The sequence below is a fragment of the Crassostrea angulata genome, chromosome 4, assembly GCF_025612915.1.
Source record: "Crassostrea angulata isolate pt1a10 chromosome 4, ASM2561291v2, whole genome shotgun sequence".
Taxonomy (NCBI): domain Eukaryota; kingdom Metazoa; phylum Mollusca; class Bivalvia; order Ostreida; family Ostreidae; genus Magallana; species Magallana angulata.
The window spans coordinates 6741131-6763810 of record NC_069114.1 but is presented as its reverse complement, the minus strand read 5'-3'; the positions used below and the strand labels follow the sequence as shown (position 1 = coordinate 6763810).

General features: G+C 36.1%; 2 protein-coding genes across 2 annotated transcripts; one reads left to right on the top strand and one right to left on the bottom strand.

Moving 5' to 3' along the window:
* Positions 1 to 4449: 4449 nt before the first annotated feature.
* Positions 4450 to 14484, top strand: LOC128180606 (zinc finger CCCH domain-containing protein 13-like). The gene is made up of 16 exons (XM_052848735.1): positions 4450 to 4576; positions 6687 to 6746; positions 7529 to 7715; positions 7906 to 8659; positions 8899 to 9032; positions 9382 to 9645; positions 9752 to 9890; positions 10727 to 10844; positions 11239 to 11286; positions 11399 to 11502; positions 12364 to 12554; positions 12804 to 12916; positions 13106 to 13195; positions 13428 to 13634; positions 13758 to 13942; positions 14135 to 14484. The coding sequence occupies exons 1-16, from the start codon at positions 4573 to 4575 to the stop codon at positions 14282 to 14284; spliced, it is 2748 nt and encodes a 915-aa protein (XP_052704695.1). The 5' UTR covers positions 4450 to 4572; the 3' UTR covers positions 14285 to 14484.
* Positions 14485 to 14682: 198 nt separating this feature from the next.
* LOC128180603 (uncharacterized) lies at positions 14683 to 16219 on the bottom strand. The gene is made up of 2 exons (XM_052848731.1): positions 15625 to 16219; positions 14683 to 15522 (listed from the first exon to the last, which is right to left on the bottom strand). The coding sequence occupies exons 1-2, from the start codon at positions 16217 to 16219 to the stop codon at positions 15239 to 15241; spliced, it is 879 nt and encodes a 292-aa protein (XP_052704691.1). The 3' UTR covers positions 14683 to 15238.
* Between the last annotated feature and the right edge of the window lie 6461 nt (positions 16220 to 22680).

Here is a 22680-nt window from a genome sequence, read left to right as displayed (position 1 = left end):
TGTATGTAGAAGCAGTTGGCCTATTAATAAAAAAACATTAAGATGTTTAAGAGAGTTTCTGTTTACATCTTAAGATATGTCTTAGAGTGGTCATAAGATATGTTTTACATGTAAGACATATCCTAGGACATGTCTTAAGATAGATCTTAAGGTACAGTCCATGAACATGGCCACAGGTCAATTTGCATTTTTAACTTTTTGTGAAAGTTGTCTTCCTTGGTGAAAAGAACAAATATGTTGATTCTGTCAAAAGATCTTCGGTAAACGATATTTTTTAATATTTCAATTAAGAATTTCAAATTACTTGTTACGTTATCTTCATAAAACATGCGTTGCCTACAGTCTGTGATGTAACCTAATTAGTCAATGATAACTTCAAAATTTTGAAAATTCCTTTGGTGGAATATTTTTGTTTCATAACAAAATAAAATAATACCGTATTAAGGATAAACGGAACGTGCAGATTATTATAAAATAAAACAATATTATACTTCCACGTGTGTTTTACTACCGCACAGTGGATATAAATAGAAACTCAGAAAACTGAATTACGGTATAAAATAAAGTTCCAGTATAATTAACAGAATTGTTGGTGAAAATTACAAAACAAGAAATACCCGGTATTTTATCATTCTTTGAGTTTTAGATATCAATGTATAATGAAAGGATACTGAACAATTTCGAATCATCTTAATTAGATATGTATTGCTTGATAACAATGAAAGTAAAATAAAATAAATTCACATTACTGACAGTATATACATGTAAGTAGCATGGCTCATGTTCATGAAGCTATCTTCACACTAAGATATGTCTCAGATCTATCTTAAGAGACATTTTGGTCATAAGAGATTTAATTTTCTCTAAGCCACCTAAACGTACAACACCTTAAAAATCATCCTAACATTAAGTCAGCTGTCTTATCCTCAATAAAATCAACAGTAAACATATAGATTGTCATTTAGAATAAAAGAAACTGATATATGCACCATGTCATAGTACATTGGGATATAATGAAGCAAACAAACAATAGATCTCAAGATGTACATGTATTTGGATGTTATCGTAGGACACAACATTGTTTGTTAAACTGAATATATACGTCACCTTTACCATGTTGTTTACATTTTTTTTAGATTTATATATACAAGCAAATATGGATAAATCATTTGGGAAATGTTAAGGTTTCGGGTGCGGGGGGGGGGGGGGGGGGTGACGATGAATAATATTTAATATTATTTAAATGTTTGCCGGGAAAGAGGGAAATTCGACGCTTATTTTCAGTTACTTACGTAATATGTCATTTTATTTAGTTTGAATTCATCCCCCCCCCACCCCCCCCCCCCCCCCAAAAAAAAGAAACCCGCATGGCTTATGTAACATACTGTCATCTTGTAAATTTTGAAATTACCAGGAGGCAGTTAATACAAAATTTACCGATCCAAATGATTTTTTAATATCATTATCCACTTAATTAATGATTACTTGACCATTTTGAAAATTCCTTTACTGGAATGTATTTTTGTATCATAACAAAATAAAAATAATACCGTATTAAGTATAAACGGAACGTGCAGATTTAGGAAGAACACTTAGTCTTTTTCTTCAAACTAGTGCATGAACATGTACATATCACTTGAAATGAAATAATGTCATTATTTCAAATGATTATAGGAATTTATATGTATTAAATAATTGCATGTAAACGTGAAAGCAGAAGCGGGGGAATTGCTTAAAATCATGAAAGAAAATCCTAATCCACGGGAGGGGGTAGATCTCATTGTAACTTCAATTCGGTTTAATTTTAATTGAAATGACGGGATCATCATGCATCTAAACCACTAAGATGTTTACAGGTACTTCCTTTTTTGGTATACCAATGACCGCCAGGAAACACTGGATGACGACTGTCAATAGGGCAGTGACAACCTGGATAGACATGAAACGGTCTGTAAATACGGACACCCCAGGGTTTGGAGTCCCAGCAGGACAATGGACATCCTCTTTGAAGAGGAACCTGCTATAGACAGATACATTCAAGGAAACCCCCGAGGTCGCACAAGAGTGGGTGGAGGATGAGCGACCAAACCAGGAGAACTATACGGATACGACTACCAACCGTCCAAGGACTGAGATGAACACGACTAACGGATCAACCGTCCAAGGACTGAGATGAACACGACTAACGGATCAACCGTCCATTGACTGAGATGAACACGACTAACGGATCAACTGTCCAAGGACTGAGATGAACACGACTAACGGATCAACCGTCCAAGGACTGAGGTGAACACGACTAACGGATTAGCCGTCTAAGGACTGAGGTGAACACGACTAACGGATCAACTGTCCAAGGACTGAGGTGAACACGACTAACGGATCAACCGTCCAAGGACTGAGATGAACACGACTAACGAATCAACCGTCCAAGGACTGAGATGAACACGACTAACGGATCAACCGTCCAAGGACTGAGGTGAACACGACTAACGGATCAACCGTCCAATGACTGAGATGAACACGACTAACGGATCAACCGTCCAAGGACTGAGGTGAACACGACTAACGGATCAATCGTCCAAGGACTGAAGTGAACACGACTAACGGATCAACTGTCCAAGTACTGAGGTGAACACGACTAACGGATCACCTGTCCAAGTACTGAGGTAAACACGACTAACGAATCAACTGGCAGTTGTGGAAAGACTCTGAAGAACACAAGGGGGCTGAAGATTTAAATGGCAAAGATTGGGTGCTGACCGAATCAACGACTGGCACAAGGCACAGGGCAACCTGTGATACGGAGGAGGTGGTGGTCCAGGACTCAGACCAAAGTGACTACAGCGTCCAAGTATCAGACAGCGAGGAGTCGATCAGCAGGTTGAAGTTTCGGGGGGGTCACAGCCAGGCGATGTCAGAGTCGCGACCTAATACTGTGGTTTCATCAATATTTGATGAATACCAATTTTCGTAGATTTCGTTATTAAGTTGATCCACGAAATTAAGTGTTCATTGAAGTGCAATTTCTATTAATATTTTGTATTAATAGGGTCATTCGCCACGAATTTACGTATCCTTGAAACTCGCAGGTATGTTAAGGCTTCCCACAGCGATGTGTAGAAGGTCATTTGTCTGTACTTCGTACAATATAACGTCATAATCAATTTTGACTTCACAATCTGCGTTCCATTCGATAGTTTTCAGAGAACGAATCGTAATGTTAAAAGTGAATTACAATGTACTATTGAATCAGCATTAAAACCGATTATTTCCTTTATAGATATTGACGTTAATGCTAGACGTATAGGATTTATTCATATTAATAATCAGTATCAAATTCTTGGCTGATTTAAAGCTTCGCTTCAAGTAAAAGGACTATTTATAAATCATTGTGTAATAATCAGGGAGAAATAATAACGGACCAGACCGGGAATCGAACCTGGGCCCCCTGAATCTCTAGTCAGGTGCTCTACCAACTGAATTACAGGTGACACTCGATGGCTCGAACATCGATCTCTCGAAGTTCTTGATCTCTCGAAGTGAACTCACGGTCCCGATTTTTTTCTTTATAATTATGTAAATTTTCTCTTGATCCCTCGAACTCCGATCTCTCGAAGTTCTTGATCTCCTGAAGTACATGTAGAAACTTGGTCCCGTTATACATATGTCATTGTTTTTCACTTTTGATAATTCGAGGTAGTTGCTGTGTACACACGAGGCCGATCAAGCGTATAATTATAGCTTCGCGTGGACCTTACCTGGATGGTTGAGTGAACTCCTGGGGGCTAGGGTGGTCGTGTTTATTTGTTGATTACGTTGTTTGATTAAGAGACACTACCCCTTGCTTTCTTCAAAGGGTAGATAGGTAATTTGTAATTGATCTATTAATTTTAACAACTTGTGTAAGTAACGGTAAACTGCTTTTCATTTAAAATATTTTAACGGTATGATTAAGAAAACATAATATGCTTAAAAGTTTTTTAACGTGAAAAAAACTTAATAACCACAGTAAGTAATGTAGCAAAAAAATACGATTGAAATCTTGTCAGACTGTCCCTCCATGTTATTAATATAAATTTTCGGCTACTTTAATTTAAGAACCAACATGAGCGGAACAAAAATTTCCAGATTTTTTAAAAAAACTTTCGATCTCTAGAACTCTTGATCTCTCGAAGGTTAATCATGGTCCCCTGAAGTTCGAGTTATCAAGACTCACCTGTATCTGGCGCCGGTATTCAAACCGGTCGGACCGTCATATTCCTCCCCCTTAAATGAACATATTAGATAAAATGTCTGCATTTGAATATTTTGCGATGTAAAAGTGATGGCAAAAAAATCGTCATGAAAATTACCAGATAAACAGTATTTCTAAGCATTGATTTAGTATTAAAATATTTTCAGGTCTAAACACATGTATTAACAAATGACAAATCGTTGTTTTACTTTACAGGTCGTGACCCCTATGAGGGACGTGCACCACCTCCCGCTGATTATGTCTGGGAATAGAGCCGCCATGGTGGTGCCTGGCCCCCAGCATCTAGAACACGTGGTGCCCCGCAACCACAGCCTCTGATGGGTAAGACATCCAACTATCCTCTGTAGTGAAAATCTTGAGTAGAATGGCTTTGATCATTTCTGCCATTTATAGTTTACATATTTCAGAATTACTGAGTTCCAAAAATATTTTGTTTATAAATTAGTAGTTTTGCAGTCCAGAATGCTACAATATCTGAAATTGAATAGGACATGAACAAGAACTTCTAGATCCTCAAGTATCAACTCAAATCCAAAAATGATAATAATTAGATTGAAATGTCAATGAATTTTGTGTAGGCCTCATCTTGATATTTATCAGTCTGGTATTCCTGTCTCTAGTTTTTTAAAGTTCAAGAAAGCATGTGACTGTATTTTTCTTTAAATCAGAAGCATGCAGTTTCTCATTTTATAAGTTTTGCATTTTATATATTAATAAATGAAACAGATGTTGAATTTTGTTTATTGTTTAGTTTGGAGAGGCCTATGGCATTTAAATTACATTGTTTATGTTTGTCTTACAAATACATTCACCTGAATTAATAATGATATTAAACAAAAATAATAATCCAGGAAGATCAGATATTATGTGCATTTTTCAACATTGCTTTATGGCTTTAATAATTTGGTTTGCTTCTGCTTATCTATTTTTTTGAAAACACAATTTTTTGACAACACGCTTTTCATTACTTTCAATCAATATCAACCAAGGAAACATAAACTACACACCTATGCAAAATACTCTTACAATACCCGCAGCGTTATTTTTTACAAGATAAACAATAGAAAAGGATTCACGCGTGATAGGATACGATTAATGCATAATAGAGCAGTATACACGCATGATACGATGGGATTGATGCACGATTATCATAGGAAAAGATAAATGATGTTCATGATAAATGTATAAACACATTTAATCTTTACAATAAACCTTATAATGGCAGATATTTGAGAAATAACAGGTACGAATCAAGATCTTTTTATTAACAAATACCGATTTAATCATTGCAGCATCATTTATAGAAAGTTTATTAACAAAAATTATTGTCTTTTTAATAAATGATCATAAAATTATCTGTATTGTTAACATTGTTTTCTTTGGGGCACACCTTATAGCTGATCGCTGCAAACTTTTAAGCCCGAGATCAAATCACACGGGAAAAAAAAGTGTGTTCATTTAAAATTCTATGAAAATGTAAAAATCTATTATGAATACACTTCTTTCTGTATAAAAATGATGCATTACTAATGAATAATATTACTTACAATTGAAATAAAATTTTACACAGAGATACACTGTGCGTAAGATTTGTTAACATTGTTTTCATTACCACACACCCTAGCCGATCGCCGAGAACATTTTAACCCAAATCAAATCACATGAAAAAGGGCCAGTTCAATTGAAAAACAACTCTTTTTCTAAATAAATATTGAATATATCATAAATTCTTTTGTTTTTGTGTAAATATGATGCATGAAAAACATTATATTACATACAAGTCAATGTTTACGCAGGTATACACTCCCCGTACAGTTTAACATATTTGATATACAAGTAATTATGTTACTTTGATACTTTGATTGTTTACATTAATTTTTCATTTCCATTGCTTACAGATATGAATCATATGTAATATTGTTTAATTTTGGTCTGAAGAATTAAGAAATTAGTATCATGATAGAACACAGGATAGGATATTACATTTCTTGTTTGATAAATTATCGTATACGGCTCACTGAACAACTTAATATAACTCTGAAATATATCTACTTGCTTATGAAGAGGCACAACACGATTAACACTATAGGGTAAATGGAAAAACTGTTAAAATTGAATAATAAACCTGATAGAATTAACATATGATAGGATCAAAGCACAATAGAACAGTATACACACATGATACGTTAGGATAGGAATGTAAAAAATAATGTTGCGGGCACTGTATTTTTCTACATGTAGTTATTTCTTTTTTTTCAAACACTTGTAGTCAGACACAAATTATACCTTATAGATACACTCAGATCGATTTCAGGGGCATGGTTTGTTGCCTTGGAAACCCCTGCATGTCAAGGCCGTAGCCAGTGATGTAGAGACAATGTGAGCGTTGATGCGTAACCACTTGTTTGATACTAACATTGTATGTTTGTAGGCCCAGACCGAGGTTACCGACCCCCCGACCGGTACGCAGATTACGGACCCCCAATCCCAGGTTTGTGCCCCCAAAACTGTGTCACGTCAAAAGGTCAACAGTGTTAAACTAATCATGAAATACACATCCATCTAGTGTTCCCTCCATGTTCACTATTTGTCTTTCAGTCTGGGTTGAAAAATCCTTAAAACAGAATTTTCTCTGATTGGTATTGACCCACACTTTTGTTGTACCAGAATATAATCTCTTATTTACTAGATAGATTTTATGTCTAATTTATGAACTTATTTAAATGATTCTCACTTTTCTAATTTTTGGCACTTATTTTGCTTCATTTTTCATTTTTTCATGAATAAATGCATATTGAAGTCTTGTATTTTTTGCATCAACAACACAATTCTCTAAAGGAATACTACTTTGTATTTCTTGTTGGGCTATATATTATATATATATTTTTTATATGTGCAATTGTACAACTGATAACATTTTACAATTAAAGACTTTTAATTCAGTATAAAAAGTTAAAGGAAGTTGACTTTGAGGTCATTTGACAATTAAGGTCAAGGTCATTTGGCTTTTAAAGCCAAGGTCAATTGAATCTCGAAAACTTGGTCAAATACTGTAAATGGTATTTAGAAGTGAAATTCTTGATTATCATAGGTTTGTTTAGTATATTTTTCTTTTATTTACACTGTTAACTTATAAACAATTGAAAACAATAGTCTTTTTCATTAGATTTTTTTCCTAGGTGAAGATGGAAAGAGAGATATCAAAAGAGAGCCCTGTCGTCACTTTGCATGACATGTATTCATTGCGAGAAATATCACTTTTACCATTTACAGGTGCCAGATATGACTCACCACGAGACCTTCGGGGGGAGAGGGCGGACTGGGACCGCCAGGACCTGAGGGAGGAGTTTTACCCTGACCGCAGGGAGTGGGACAGCAGACATGATGAGAGGAGAGACTATCCCCCTCCCCCCAGGGATGATCGCTTCCTGGACCAGCCTGATGACAGGTTCAGGGACAGGTATGTGTCTGTAGACATTTTTTGATCGTGAAAAAATATGGTCACATACATGGCATAATTACGAGGAAGATTTGTAAACACAAAGAATTCATTAGATAAAATTGATAGTAGATTAGTGGTTTGTATATAATAGGAGTTATGGAAATATTTCTTGTTGATGATATAGATATTTTTTTTTTTTATTTAACAGTCGCTATGAAAGAAAAAATGATGATAGAAGAGATGACAATAGGTCAAAGAGAGATCGCTATGGCGATGATAGGTCAGAGAGAGGGGATAGGGACAAGGGCGATTCTCTCGGAAGGTCAGACTATGACAGAGATCGTAGGAGTGGGGCATCCATAGACAGAAGGCAGGATTTGTCTCAAGACAGAAAAGGGGACATAAGGGATCGCAGAAGGGAAGGGTCACCTGACAGACAGCTAGGTGGCCCATCAAGGGGAGCATCTAAAGAGAAGCACCGTGAGGAGGGAGACAGAAGGAAGGAGGAGGCAGGGGATAAAAAAGGGGAGCGATCAGTGGATAGGAAGAGAGAAGAAAAAAGGAGGGATGAAAGAGGGAGAGGGACAAGTGATAAACAGAAGGCTGGCTCTGTAGAGAAACCCATGGAGGCCTCACCCAATCGGATGAGAGAGAAGTCACATGACAAGAAGTGGGAGGAGTCACCGGAAAGGTTGGCTGGGGATAGAGAGACAGAGAAGGTCAAAGGAGAAGTGGAGGACAGGGGGAAGAGAGATACCGAGAGAGAGGAGAGGTCCAGTCAAGGCCGAGATAGGACATCTCGAGATAAAGGCGACCCTACACCGGTAAATCTGATATCGTTTCTCGAAAATCGAAAATGTTATTTTAAACCAAGTTTCTATGTCAAATGTAAAGGTCATAGCAGGTATTTCAATTGGATCTTTGTCCAGACAATATTTTTCTTTTCAACAACCCTATCGCACGTACACTATTTCCATGGATTGCTTATTTGATATAGGATGTGTGACGATCTTAAAGTCAATAGTTAAAGTGAAAGCAAAGTCCTCCTACAGGCTTTTCATCATTATGTCCTTAAATAAACAAGGGTCCACAAAACAATCTCAGTCCATCTCAGTGATGCCTAGTCTCTTTGAAAAGCGTTTCTCAATTGTAAAAACACAATAATTGTAAAACACAAGCATATTCTGCATGATCAGGAAAGTCATTTTTTCTTCAAACAGACAAGAAAAAGGACAAGAAAGTAAAAAAGTCTCACAAGGAAAAATCCAAAGAAGACGAAAAAGGAGAGGAACATAAAGACAAGAAAGAGAAAGTGGAGCCGAGGAAGGAGAGCAGGTAAAACCACAGGACTTGAACACTCTCTTAAAATTCACTTGAACCATTGGACAAAGCTTAAAATAGCCTTGAAAGAAAATTCGATAATGGCTCTGAAACTGCTTCGTAAATTTTTCTGAAACTTTTGTTAAATATATATCTGTTCAGTACATAAATATCTATGGTACCAACACACTGTATACAGGTGAGACATTGACATTTGCCCAGTCTTAAATTCACCTGCTAACAACAAGAACGAAAGTAGCGAAAAATAAAACAAGGGCGGACATTTCCCTTAATACAGTGTCAGTCTGAATATCATTAACAAAGATACTAAGTCCTATGTAACTTGAGCATTGTTCTCTTACAGAAAACGAGGGCATGATGATAAAGACCGATCAGTGTCACCTGCACCCAGAAGGGAAGCTGACCTATCCCCCACCCCCTCTACAAAGAGGGTCAGGGACATATCTCCTACCCCCTCCACAAAAAAGGCCAGGGATTTATCCCCCACCCCATCAACGAAGAAGGCTAGGGAAATATCCCCAACCCCTCCTTCTAAAAGGAGCAGGGAATTGTCACCAGCAGAATCCCATCGAAGCAAGAGAGAGGTGTCACCAGCTCTTTCTCACAGGTAGAAGACAGCTTTGATTTAACGCTATACTCATCTTTTTCCCTTTATGCTTCCTTTTTATAAGATAATTTAGTTCAGCATTTCCAACCTTTGGCTTTTGTTGTAGAAGTAAGTCCAGTGCTGTGGCTCCTGTAGAGAAGTTGTTAACTAAGGGGGGAGAGGAGGAGGAGAAATCAAGGTCACGGGACTGGGACCGAGGCAGTGAGAAGTCGGACAGGAAGGGGCGGGAGAGACACGCCTCTAGTGTAAGAACCAAGACACACATTTAACTCACTAGAGCATCAATCAGTGGCAGTTCTATAGTGAATATGTTCTTACATCAATTGATCAGAAAATATGCCCTCTTCCCATTGGCAATTCGAGCTTATCATAAGCAACAGAGTGCCTTTGGTGGTCAAAGGGTGCTTTCCATTTAACCGGCATCACTGGATTTGGCGGTGTTGCCTTCGTCGTTGAATGCTGGAACTTGCGTCGCCGGCGAGCGATTGTGGCAACGCATTTTATTATTACCGATTAGGAAACAATATGGCACCAAGGTTACCATATTTCACAAAATTAGATTTCTGTTTCTTCTACTACATCGATAAACATGAAAACTTCAAATAGCCAAATTGTCTTGGCCAAATTTTGAGATAAGTATCAGTTTTAAGCTGCAATTGTACTCGTTGGAGCATTGTGACGTTACCAACCGTTCCATTAACGTCACCATTTCCTGATAACGTCGCCGGCGAGGAAACATTAATGGAAAGCACCGTAAGGTTGAGGTCGTAAGGGACTTATTGGTAAAATCCTTGTCTAATTCATGCATCATCCACAGACTGCCTTTAGCCTCAGGTTGTGTAGATAAGACCTCTTTAAAAAAATCAAACTTGTCCAGACCGTATGTTCTTCCCCCTTAGCCTTATGTAGCTCCTACTTTACATAAACAATGCCATTAAACTTGTTGAAATGATGATTGAAATAAAAAACCCAATTCTTAATTTTTATACATTTATATCAATTGTTATTTGATATTCATATAAATTTGTTTTTAAAAAAGACATAAAATATTCAATCAACATGCCTTTTATTGCTCAAACAGCCCTTCTCAGTTGAAGAAGACAGAAGATCAAGGATCTCTAAGAGGTCAAGGTCACCTGAGGTCAGAGGGGATCAGCGAGATCAAGACAGAAGAAAGAAAAGGAGAACGGAAAAGGAAGGTAAATATCTCGACAAAATTACTCTTAGGTCACAAGAACAAGATTGTTAATTCAGTAACTCAATTCATTACTGTGGAATCTTTAAAATTCATTGGGGCCAGTTTTTCGTGGATTGCTGATATTTTATAGGTTGGTGGGGACATAATTTTGTGTGTTTTCTTATACCTACAAAAGGAAATATAACTTTTTAATATTAATTTATTAATTCACGGAATATGTCAATGCATGGTATGAGAGGTACCAACGATTTCAACAAAAATTAAGCTACCTCAAAATCTATTGATTCAACATTATTTGAACCATTTTATTTATTATTTTGAAAGGGGGTCATTTTATTTAAACAATATACATATTGATGTGTGTTTTACCTTACATATTACACATACCCTTGTAGATGACAGAAAAAGTAGTGACAAACCTAAAGAAGAGGACCGCAAATCAGGTATACTGTACATACTATAGTGTTACCATAGCTATGGAATGCTTCATTTACTCTCATTCATTGTTGTATGACCGCCATTATTTACCCTCTGCCCTCATTTCTCTTGTTCCAGTCAGCAGACGATCTCAGGGCAGCCAGCCAGATAACAAGCACAGTGATTGGTCAGAGGATTCGGAGGAAGTCCCCAAAACAGCAGACAACACAGAGAAAGAGCAGGTGGGTGAAAGTGATGGATGATTGGGGGGGGGGGGGCTATAAATATGTGTGTATTTTTGCAAGTTATCTTTAATAAGTTAAGTCTTATTACTTTTTGTTTTCTTTTGTGCGTAAAGAAATTTGAAATCACGTACTGTTATAATACAAATTTTTTTTTTAAAAAGACATCTTCAACATCCTGATTGCTTAGGTTTTAATGTCATAAAAAAATTCCATTTTTACTGGGGTCAGCTGAAAGCAGAGTCCTGGCAGTAGGCAGGCAAATTGCCAATGTTACTATAAATAGCACAACTTCAAAAGTAAACAAAATACCAAACAACGTCAAAATAAAAGCTTCCGCTATACCAAATAGTTATTCAAAGAGCCATGTTTTGTCAAAAGTGTTGGCATTTTGTTTTTTTTTTGTTTTTTTTAATTTCGAGAGAATTGTCTATCTTTTTTAGTTTTCTTATTAATAACATTTTTTAAAAACAAGACTATGGATTTTGGACACATACAATGCGCATGAATTTCCATGAACTACTTTGCTGCACGTTGAAAAAATGGGGATTGAATGTATAGCGCTTGTTGCAAAATTTTTTCTTTTTTCTACTTGACAGACATATTTTTGTTTATAGCCGCTTACAAAATTTAGTCGCTCTCTGACGCTTGCCGACATCAAAAGCATAAGAGAGAGAGATTTTCAGTCTTTACTACACAGTATTCATAAAGACACACCAAAAGAGCTCGACTTTCAGTACTTCAGTACTTGATTACTGTTGGACCTAAGTGAATTTGTTGGAAAAATGCAAGTTTTACATATTCGTATCTACCCTAGATTTTTTTTTTCTTTTGATTAAATGATTTTTGTTTATGATACAGGTGGCATCTGCATTACCAGAACGTCTCCAAACTCGCCGACAGAGAAGTCAGAGTCGTAGCAGCATAGGCAGCACCGGGCGCAGCAGTCACCGTGACAACCGAAGCAGACGATCCTCGTTTGACCGCGGTAGACGTGACCGCTCACCAGACAACAGAACCTCTAGTCGTCCCAGCAGCAAAGAAAGGTCAAGGTGAGTAGATTGAGATAACTGGTCCTTCAGTCAAGGACTTTAGGAAATGGGAAATCCTGTCTGGTTTAAAAGGTCTTTTTGTGGGAAGGCGATAAAACAAACCTAGGAAATTGAAAAGAGGTTATAAGAACTGAAAGGGACAAGAAGGGGAAACATTCTTATATACTGATTTGGGAAGCTGAAAAAGTTAAAAATGTAAATATGTTGTCATGAGAGCTGTTGTATTACAGGGCTTGTGTCTATTTACAGCAAAGCAAGAGCTAGCTCTATAGAAGACAGAGAAAAGGAGAGGAGCAAAAGAGAGACTTCGGAGAGCAAAACTGTGGCTCCACCCCTTAAAGAAGAGGACAAGAACGATATAGGTAAGTGGAAAAACTTTTTTCTGTAAAATGTATATTTGGTAAAGGATGAGGATTTATTGGGAATCACGTTAATCAGTTGTCTTCTTTGTAAACTTTTGATTGTAATATATTTTAAGGACTCTGATTTGCAATAAGAGAACAAAATGTGTAGAAAAAAAATGAAAGATTTAATATGTTGATCTGTTACAGATGAGGAGGAGAATTCTGACGACAATTTGTCTCTGGAGGAGATATCAAGTGAAGAGGGCAGTGTTATTGGGGAAGAGGAAAAGAAACCCAGTAAGAAAAAAAGATTTTTGAAAAAAATTTTGACAGGCATTTTTCGTTGTCATTTTTAAGTACAAGCATTAAGAGAAATACATCAAGATGAATTAAACTGTAATCCAAATTAATTTTTCCCACCCAAAAAATTTGAATGTTAAGTATTTAATTCTTCCATTATCTTTCGTCTGTTACCCCCCCCCCTTTTTGTCCTGAATTTCAATTTATGGTAAATTTTGTGTGATTGTAGGTATAATGGACATAGTGGATATAGACTGGACAAGTCTGGTTCAGTCTTCACAACCTAAATCGGCCAGTACTGGTTCAGCTCTCCAGTGCTTCAGGGCACCCGCTATCTTTGCCTCACTTGGTGTTTCTAAGGAGTTTGCCGGGGAGAAGCTGTTCCAAAAAATCCAAAGTTCTTGTCAACAGGAGCTTGAGGCTCAAAGAGAAAAAGGTAAGCAGTGTAGTCAGTTTGGGGTTCTTTTGTTGATTAGTTAACCAAATGTTGGATTGCACCTGATGAAGCAGAGCTTCATATTTCACTTATTAGTAAATTTTATTAAAAAAATGTATGCAGATTCAGGGACACCATCAAAACCAGTTGTGTATGAACTACAAGATTCTCTTAAGAAAGTTCAGACAGAGAGATCAACGGCATTTTCCTCCAAAAAGGACATCCTAGCCAAAATCGGCAACTTCCGAAGGGCGCTGTGTGCCAGGAAAGATATCGAGATCCGACGGAAACTCTGTAGAGTTGACACAGTAAGCGATATTCAATCTAAAATAAACTCTGTAGAGTTGACACAGTAAGTTTTTAAATTCAATCTTAAATAAAACAATATATATACTTTTTACCAAAAATATTTTACAGTATATTTGTTTAAAATGGTTGTCAGTTTTTTACGTTTGTCATATTAATATAATGACGCCATATTTTTCAATTATTTCATTCAGAACTTGGACCAATCCTTCAATCCTCCGGTACCAGACCAAGAGCTGTGTAAACTGAGTGCACAGCTACTGTCTCAGTGCGGCGACGTTTTCCCTGTGAAAAAGGAGGAGACAACTCCCCCAGCCATTAAACCTGAAATACAGTGTGCCTAAGGTTGGCAAGAGGTCATGAGGGGTCCATTGTTGTAAACTAGCTCAGACAAATGGTTTTGTCACGACATGCCTGCTATCTTATTTGGATCTCAATCCATTTACCGCAGGCATAATGTTACTCCATGTGCAGAGACGCATATCCATCAAACGTGTGTGTTCAATGATTGTATCTAATTAACTGGATGAAAAGAAAAAAATATTAAAATATCAATCAAATTAGAGTTTTCAGTGTTGATTGAATAGATTTCATTTTTTTTTTTTACAAGAAATCCATTGCATGATTTAGGGTCATTTCAGTTTCCTATGTTTGTTATTGAATTTTAAAAACTATTTTTTTCAGAATTATTTTTTCATAGTTGCCTCATGCATAATGTTAGAGAAATAAAAATGCACAGTTTACAAGTATTTTAATCACAAAATATTGTAATGAATGGTACAATAAATACAAACTTGATACTAAATCAATTCAGTGTACACATGCATATTAGTCTAGAATAAATCGAACAACTTTTCATAATGCACTAGCGCGCATTTTTAATTTGGATGCACACACCGTTGCAGTTATGAGACCATATCTTTCAAAGAATACGGATTCAATGCTTAACTGTGCATTGAATGCACACATTAGTTTACAAATATGTCATAAAAGGATACTTTGATGAAAAATGAGTTAAGTCCCGGGGTTCTAAATACTTGGGGAATAGATGGGGTTGGTTCACATGTAAAAACAGAGAGCAAATTGTCATTTCATTTCCGTTACTCTATTTTCATTTACAGTCAAGTCATACCAACTTGTATTTCTGTTAAATCAATGCCTCTGCTCAGAAAATTGGTAACAACTAACAATTTGATGAATCAAAAATATTTTCTGATATGTAAATTAACAGTACATGTATTACTATGCAGTTCATGATTTACCATAATGAATGCAACTCGATAATCCGCACCGCTGTTTCACTGGTTTAATTGATATAAAACTAGTGCCATTCTGTATTCTGTGGCGTTCTGTATTTTGTTTAGTGGGATCTCTCTCAATGACTGTTGATAAGACTGTAACGCCCCGTGTAGGTCCCCCACAACGTGCTGACAGATCCCCAGTATCTGCCACGAGAGGTCTCTGAGACACAAAGGTACGTATCGCCCGTCATCATAGAGCATCAGTGTCTGTAGGTCTGTCAGTGACTGTAGACACTGGGACCGGTTACCTAGTCTGTAGTTACATAACACACTTAACATGTCTGTCATTACATAGGGTGAAATGACCAAGATTAGTCCACCATTGTCGTTGTTTACATTTTGTTCTAAAGCTAGTTCCTGGATATAAACATCACTATATAGACGTACATGATTTAACCAAGCTTTCTTCATGCGTTTAGACAGAGACCAACCAGCCACGCAATCATTGTACCTATCTCGGTCAACTGTGTCATACATGATATAAGGCTGTGTGAGTCTTGATTTAACCAGAGCTGTAACATGAAGCGCCTCTCTATATTTACATGTTCTGTAGTAATACAGAGCAAGGTACAACAAACGAGACACATCACCCACTCTACCTGCCAGCTTCAACAAGTTACCAATCGGTGTGTCTGATCTGTAGACTTTCTTATTTGTATTTTCTGTTAAACTATTGATGAGATATAAAAATGCTGTTTTTACCAAAACACCTGCCGTACATTTCTGTAGTGCTAACGTCTCATATTCTGTGAGTGATAGATTTAACAAAACTGTTATGAACCTCAGAATAAGACAGTTTGTTCTAATGTTTTCACTTTGAAATTCAATACCAGATATTTCCTTCATGATACAAGTGTCTGTATCAGCGACACTCTTGATATGACCCAGAAGTGGCTCTACTCTGAAAAAGCTGTTGCATATAACTGGCTCAATCATTGTTTTGACCGTCGGACTTTGTAGCAAACAGGCCACGCCCATTTCATAATACCCGTTTAGTTGTTCTAATAGACACTTTCGTGTGCGTGCACCTTTAACTGTGGACAACTTTCCGGCAAACATATTATTTTGTAGAATAAAAAAATTAGGAAGCACGCCTCGATGAACGCAATGATATAGATGTTTGAAACATTTCCAGAAACAATCCAGTAAGTTATTTGGAGACCATGTAATATTTCCTATTTGTATCAGCCAGAACAAAGTAGCACTACTGTAATGAAAAAACCCTGAGACTATCAAAAAACCCTGAGGAAACCCTGAGTGGCACTGAGAAAACCCTGAGAGACCCTGAGGTCGGCACTGAGAGTACTGATGAAACCCTGAGAGACCCTGAGGTCGGCACTGAGGGTACTGAGGAAACCCTGAGTGGCCCTGAGGTTTGCACTGAGGGTACTGAGGAAGCCCTGAGAGACCCTGAGGTCGGCACTGAGGGTACTGAGTAAGCCCTGAGAGACCCTGAGGTCGGCACTGAGGGTACTGAGAAAACCCTGAGAGACCCTGAGGTCGGCATTTAATACGAAAAATTAAATGAAATCTTTAATTATTTAATGATTGGCGTATTCTCAAATATAAATATAAACATGTGCAAAAATGCATTGGTATAAATTTGTTTTACTGATGCAATTGCATATGGTCAGACTTTCTCATTTAATTAAACAGCATCTTTCATAAATGGTATTAAGTTAAGGGAAAACACAGGAACACAAAGGATAAGTATGTATTATGTACTTATAATATGTACACTGTATACTAGTTTAATATACGACAAGCGAGGGGCAACATGCTATACATAATCTATTATTCAAAATTTTTAAAAAAGCCGTTAACATTTAAAATATTCTTTCAAAATGAAATAGGAGTCTGTCGTAAAATTTAATGTTTTTAAAGTAAATAACACTACTAAGTCATAAAAGTACTGACATTCCCATTTTTTACTGATAAACTTAGACATTTACTGACAATGTACTGACATTACTGATGAACTTAGAAAAGTACTGACGTTTTTACTGACGGTACTGAGAAACTTAGAAAAGTACTGAAAACTTGGACAGTACTGATTAACTTAGAGAAGTAGTGACACTTTTTAGTGACCGTACTGAAACACGTAGGGAAGTACTGACAAGTACTGATAAGTACTGACCCCATTGTTCTTACTCGTACTGAATAAAATTTTACCTGATCTTTTTTCTTTTATGTAATTTTCCACCATTAATTAATTAAGCTACCTAGATACAGTGTAAAGTTTATATAGATTGATATTAATTTTGAAGTATTAACTGGGTCTGTTGTATTAAATTTGTTTAATGTTAATAAACAATTATGATTAGAAAAAATCGTCATAATTAAAGAAAGTGTAATATCGGGCTTTATTTGTGACACATAAAATTGTGTTGTACAAATAGGAAAGGGTGGAATTGGAGTTGGATGTTTGCGAATGACTCGTAATGCCACGTTTATATGTTCCATCTTTAGACGTAAAACACCTTAATGCTTTAATTCAATATGTTTTGCCATATGCAGCTAATCATATGTAAAAAAAAAAAAAAAAATATTTGTATGTAAAATTTGATGCGGGATACAACGTAAGGCTAACCGGTAGTTAGACCTACCGCGCTAAAAAAAAAAAAGATCAACTATTACAAGGTGCATGGTCACAGGGTAAAGTCGTGTTAACTTTATCACTTATACCAACATTGTTACAGTTTGTCGGAGAGAGAGAGAGATAAAAAGAGAGAGAGAGAGAGAGTTTGCATTGATTATGAATTAAATTTACTAATAGTTTACCCGGGAATTTATTTTCTAATAACTTAACTTGCAATCCTAATTTCATAACCAACTCTTATCATTCCGCGGCCATGGTTAGAACATACACGACATACATGTAAATGTGTTAATGTACATGTAGTACTAGTGTTTTCTATACATGTAGGAGTTTTTATAGACAGAGAGAGAGAGAGAGAGAGAGAGAGAGAGAGAGAGAGAGAGAGAGAGTTTGCATTGATTTTGAATTAAAAGTTACTAATAGTTTACCCGGAAATTGATTTCCCAATAAGTTAACATGCAATCCTAATTAATTTTCATAACGTACAATGTATAATTTCTTAGATTAACTTAGAGCGGTCAATTCAATCTTTTATCCATCAATGGTTTTTTAACACCAGATCAATTGATCAAAGAACCTGAAAACACATGATTAACAACTGATTGATTGAAGTTCATGTTTTCAAAGGAGAGGATGTTGACCATTTTTTTCACTCGGTCAGTGGTTATATAATTGCTACTGTACACAGCCCTTCTTGACAATTTGCAGTGCACGGCAGCGAGATTTGGAACAATGAGGTGACAGACACACGTGTACATGTATATATACACACACTTCCTAAGATCTGAATGGCCAGTAAGTGATTATATAATAGCTACTGTACACAGCCCTTCTTGACAATTTGCAGTGCACGGTAGCGAGATTGGGAACAATGAGGTGACAGACACACGTGTACTTGTATATACACACACGTCCTAAGATCTAAATGCTCGGTACTGCTAAACAATAATGCAATATGTTGTATTAACACCCCTTAATACTTTTATCCAAGTTTGTCAAGTAAAGAAAACAGAATTTGAAAATTTTGATTTATCAGTTCTAAGAATTTCAAACATGAATAGGACGAGTTTTAAATTCGGAACATCATTTGACACAGTGATATGAATTAAAACTTAATTGCTCTCTTATATTTTTCATTTTTCAAATAAAATTTAAATAAATGGATGATATTTTTTCTAATCTTAAACCCGAAACATTGTTTTAAAATTATGCATGTGTGTATTAACGTAACCCGTTACCGGCATTTGTATACATGCATTAAATCATTAATTGTATCATTGTTTTATATGTACATCTATACAATAATGCATATATAAATTACTGAACTGGACAATGCACACTATGAAAAGTTAAAAGTGTCAAAGAACCGGACTAATCCCCCCTTCCGAAAAAATCATCTCTCTCTCTCTCTCTCTCTCTCTCTCTCTCTCTCTCTCTCTCTCTCTCTCTCTCTCTCTCTCTCTCATGATTTATCAGGGAAAAAAAACAATGGTTATCATCGCTTGCGATTTACATGATTTAGATATTAACTAATCTACTTCCTGCTAAATAGAATCAACAGACATCTCATGGAGACTATGTTATTCTATGCATCATTACACCAGGCAAAAATGTCAAAATATAGGTGATCATTTCGATCGGTGTCTGATTATCTGCACGTGCTAATTATGTTGTGTTATTATGCGCTTTAACTCAGGCAGGTTACATGGGTCCTCCACTTATGTTTTATTTTACAAATTACAAAACACGGTCATTTGTTTAAATACATGTAATAAGATATATAAGCGGTTTATCGGTAAAGTCTAACTAGATTTGTGTCAATGTTGAGTCAGATGTTTAGATAAAATCTAGTCTCCTCAAGCTTCAATGTAGATGGATAGAGTTCATTGATAAACATGTTCGGCCTCTCTCCCAAGCGCTTCAAGCTTACCGCGATCATAAGTATACGGAAACACAGCGCACTAATTTACTACGTAAAATGCTCGGACCCAAAAATCATTTTAGTCATTTTATGACTAAGTAGTGTAATCATGTTCACTTTTATTCATTTAATTAATCATTTTAGTTGCCCTAACAAAACATATTTGCATGGTTAATGAGCATTCATAGATTTCAATTACCGGTATTTCTAATTTGAAACAAATGTAGATCTATTTTGATTATCATATCGCATATCTGTACAGTATGGGGAAAAACTCCAATAACCTATAACTGTGACAATATACATGTATTTAAGCACTAGCATGGGCATTTTATCCAGTGGATAATATTGCCCATACATGAAAATTTTTCTTGAGCTCATATAGATTTGTAAACTATTCTAATGCTAATAGACAGTAAAATGGTGTAAGGTTATAAAACTCCATGTACTCGCTCTCGCTCTCTCTCTCTCTCTCTCTCTCTCTCTCTCTCTCTCTCTCTCCGTTGGTAAAGGAAACAGAACATTACAATAAGAATTTCATTTACAAGCCCTGAGTAAAATATTCAAAATAATCCGATTTTGATCGCTATACATATTTGGTAAATCCCGATTTTGAGCGATCACTTTATAAATGTAGTCCTTGTTCAATAATCATAAACTTTACTATGTTTTGATTTCCATGCAGACTCGGGCGAAATCACTTTTTTATAAACATAAAAAAGTCCAACTCTTGATTTACAGTGTAATTCCCCGCCGTTCGCAGCTGTTTATTTTGATGCTACACGACATAATATACACAGGTGGCCAAAATTCACACCTCGCCGCGGTCACTCTGTCGCGTGTAAAGTCTGAGCCTTGTCTGTTAGTTCCGAGGTTTTTCTTGATCCCAGATAAACAAAAGAATGTGTTCTATACATGTACACAAAGGAGAAAGTACATCGTTTATCATACACAGTACTTTTGTTATCATGGACTTCGAATAAGAAAGAAGACAATCAATGATCAAGAAAAATTGAAATGCACATTATTAAACATTGGCCTTTTTACGGCATGCTACATGTAATGTAGTACATGTATTATTAAACATGTAAAAAGTATTTGAGAAAGAGAGCGCGTCGGAAGGTTCTTCGTATTGGGGCAGCGAATTATTAGGTCAATGACTGGGGGGGGGGGGGGGGCGGTTGTTAGCCGAATTTGACTTGAAACAAAGATATTTTAATATGTGTACAATTTTTCTTAATTTAATGTTTCATTGTATTAATGTCACTTATTTGAATTGATGGTACTATAAGAAACAAAAGCAACATCATTGTACTTCAGTTTTGTTTCCGTTTAACGACATACATTTAATTAGAGGAGTTTATATGCATGTATAAGCATCGATTTTGATTCAACTTCTCAGTCTCTATTACGCATTATAAACATCCAAAAAATGGATATCCGTGAATCCCGTGCTGACATAAATTCTCTTGTGGAAAGGTTCAATTGTAACAGCTGTAGCATCTCGGTGAATTTGCAGAATCAGATAAATTTAACTCTTTCGAAATTCATTTTAATTATAAAAATGCATGTAGTACAGTAACGGAAAACTATGACTTTGTGAAATTAACCTCGTCAAAATGACCGAACTAACCATAGATAAAACTTAAACCAGAAAAGTATCTCTAGAGATACTTTTTCCGATACATGATTTTAAACACTGGCAATATCACAGTATACTAGCACATGTAATTCTAAACAAGTATATGCACGAGAGAGAGAGAGAGAGAGAGAGAGAGAGAGAGAGAGATAATTTCATGTTTTAATATAATTAAGTTTTTGTAGTTTGAAAGAGAGAAAGACTGGAAAATTATTTCCTTATTTGAAGCGCATTTTTTACATTAAGATGTTCATCTGTTAGATCATCTAAACAAAAAATCACTGTTGCTTTTTAATTTCATATTTCATGTGAAGTTTTGTTCTTGAAAATTAACAAAGGACAACAAAAGTTACAATTGAACTATTTAACTTGACCTTTAATTAAAATTATACAAGACAGACAGACCTCGGAATTCCCCTTCCCCTCTCTCGGCATTTCCGGTAACAAGAAATATCAAAATTATATCGGATGGAAAATATTTCTAAATTCGGAAAGTTCAACATTTTGAAAAAAAACCTTCTGAAATTCTATTAGCATGGATCTTAAAAAAACAACGCAAACTTTCATAATTGGTGCTGGATGTATAGTAGAGAAAAGCTGTTTATCTTATTGACAAGGAACTAGGGTGCACGTACATGTAACATCGTTTTTGAAAATGGGGGGGGGGGGGGGTAAACTCATCCAAAAAATCTTTACAATATGGAGAATAATACAGCTTCCAAAATCGTGAAAATTATATCTAATCCATGGGAAGGGAGGGGGGGGGCGTACTGGGCCTTTATCTTGTTAATTTCCTTCCTTTTACTTTAATTTCTTACGTGCTCCCAAAAAGAGGAGGGGGCAACTCCGTGTTGATTCATATGTAATCCAAGTTAAATGTTTGTTGCGAGAAAAAAGTGTGGAGGGGGGTCCGGGCTCCCCTGCCCCCTCCCCCCCCCCAATCGTGCCTTGGATGTATGTGTTTAAGCCTGTACATAAATAAATAATAGAAATTGCACTACACAAATATCTTTCTTAGACTGAAATTGACACATGTACTATCCTTCTGTAAGTACATTGTAGTTCACATCGTCTGTAAGATTCAGTTTTGTTTTCTGTGATGTGATATAGACGAGGCAGACAGTTCTTGACTTTAATTACTTTTCAAACCAAGGGACAGTTATCGGTATATATAAGTTTAGGGTTTTTTTTTTTAAATTGGCTCAACTCTGTCAATTAAAAGAGCTCTCAAACTGATTTCAAATTTTAATTTTCAAAATAGAGATACTGATTTACACAAA

Excerpts from the sequence above, each read along its gene's own strand:
- LOC128180606 (XM_052848735.1), top strand. Across the intron at positions 9,033-9,381 it reads GAGCCGAGGAAGGAGAGCAG|AAAACGAGGGCATGATGATA; the intron begins GTAAAACCACAG and ends GTTCTCTTACAG. Across the intron at positions 11,287-11,398 it reads AGAAGAGGACCGCAAATCAG|TCAGCAGACGATCTCAGGGC; the intron begins GTATACTGTACA and ends CTCTTGTTCCAG.
- LOC128180603 (XM_052848731.1), bottom strand. The coding sequence starts at position 16,219 with ATGGGCGTGGCCTGTTTGCTACAAAGTCCGACGGTCAAAACAATGATT. Across the intron at positions 15,523-15,624 it reads AGCTTGGTTAAATCATGTAC|ACATGTTAAGTGTGTTATGT; the intron begins GTCTATATAGTG and ends ATGTAATGACAG.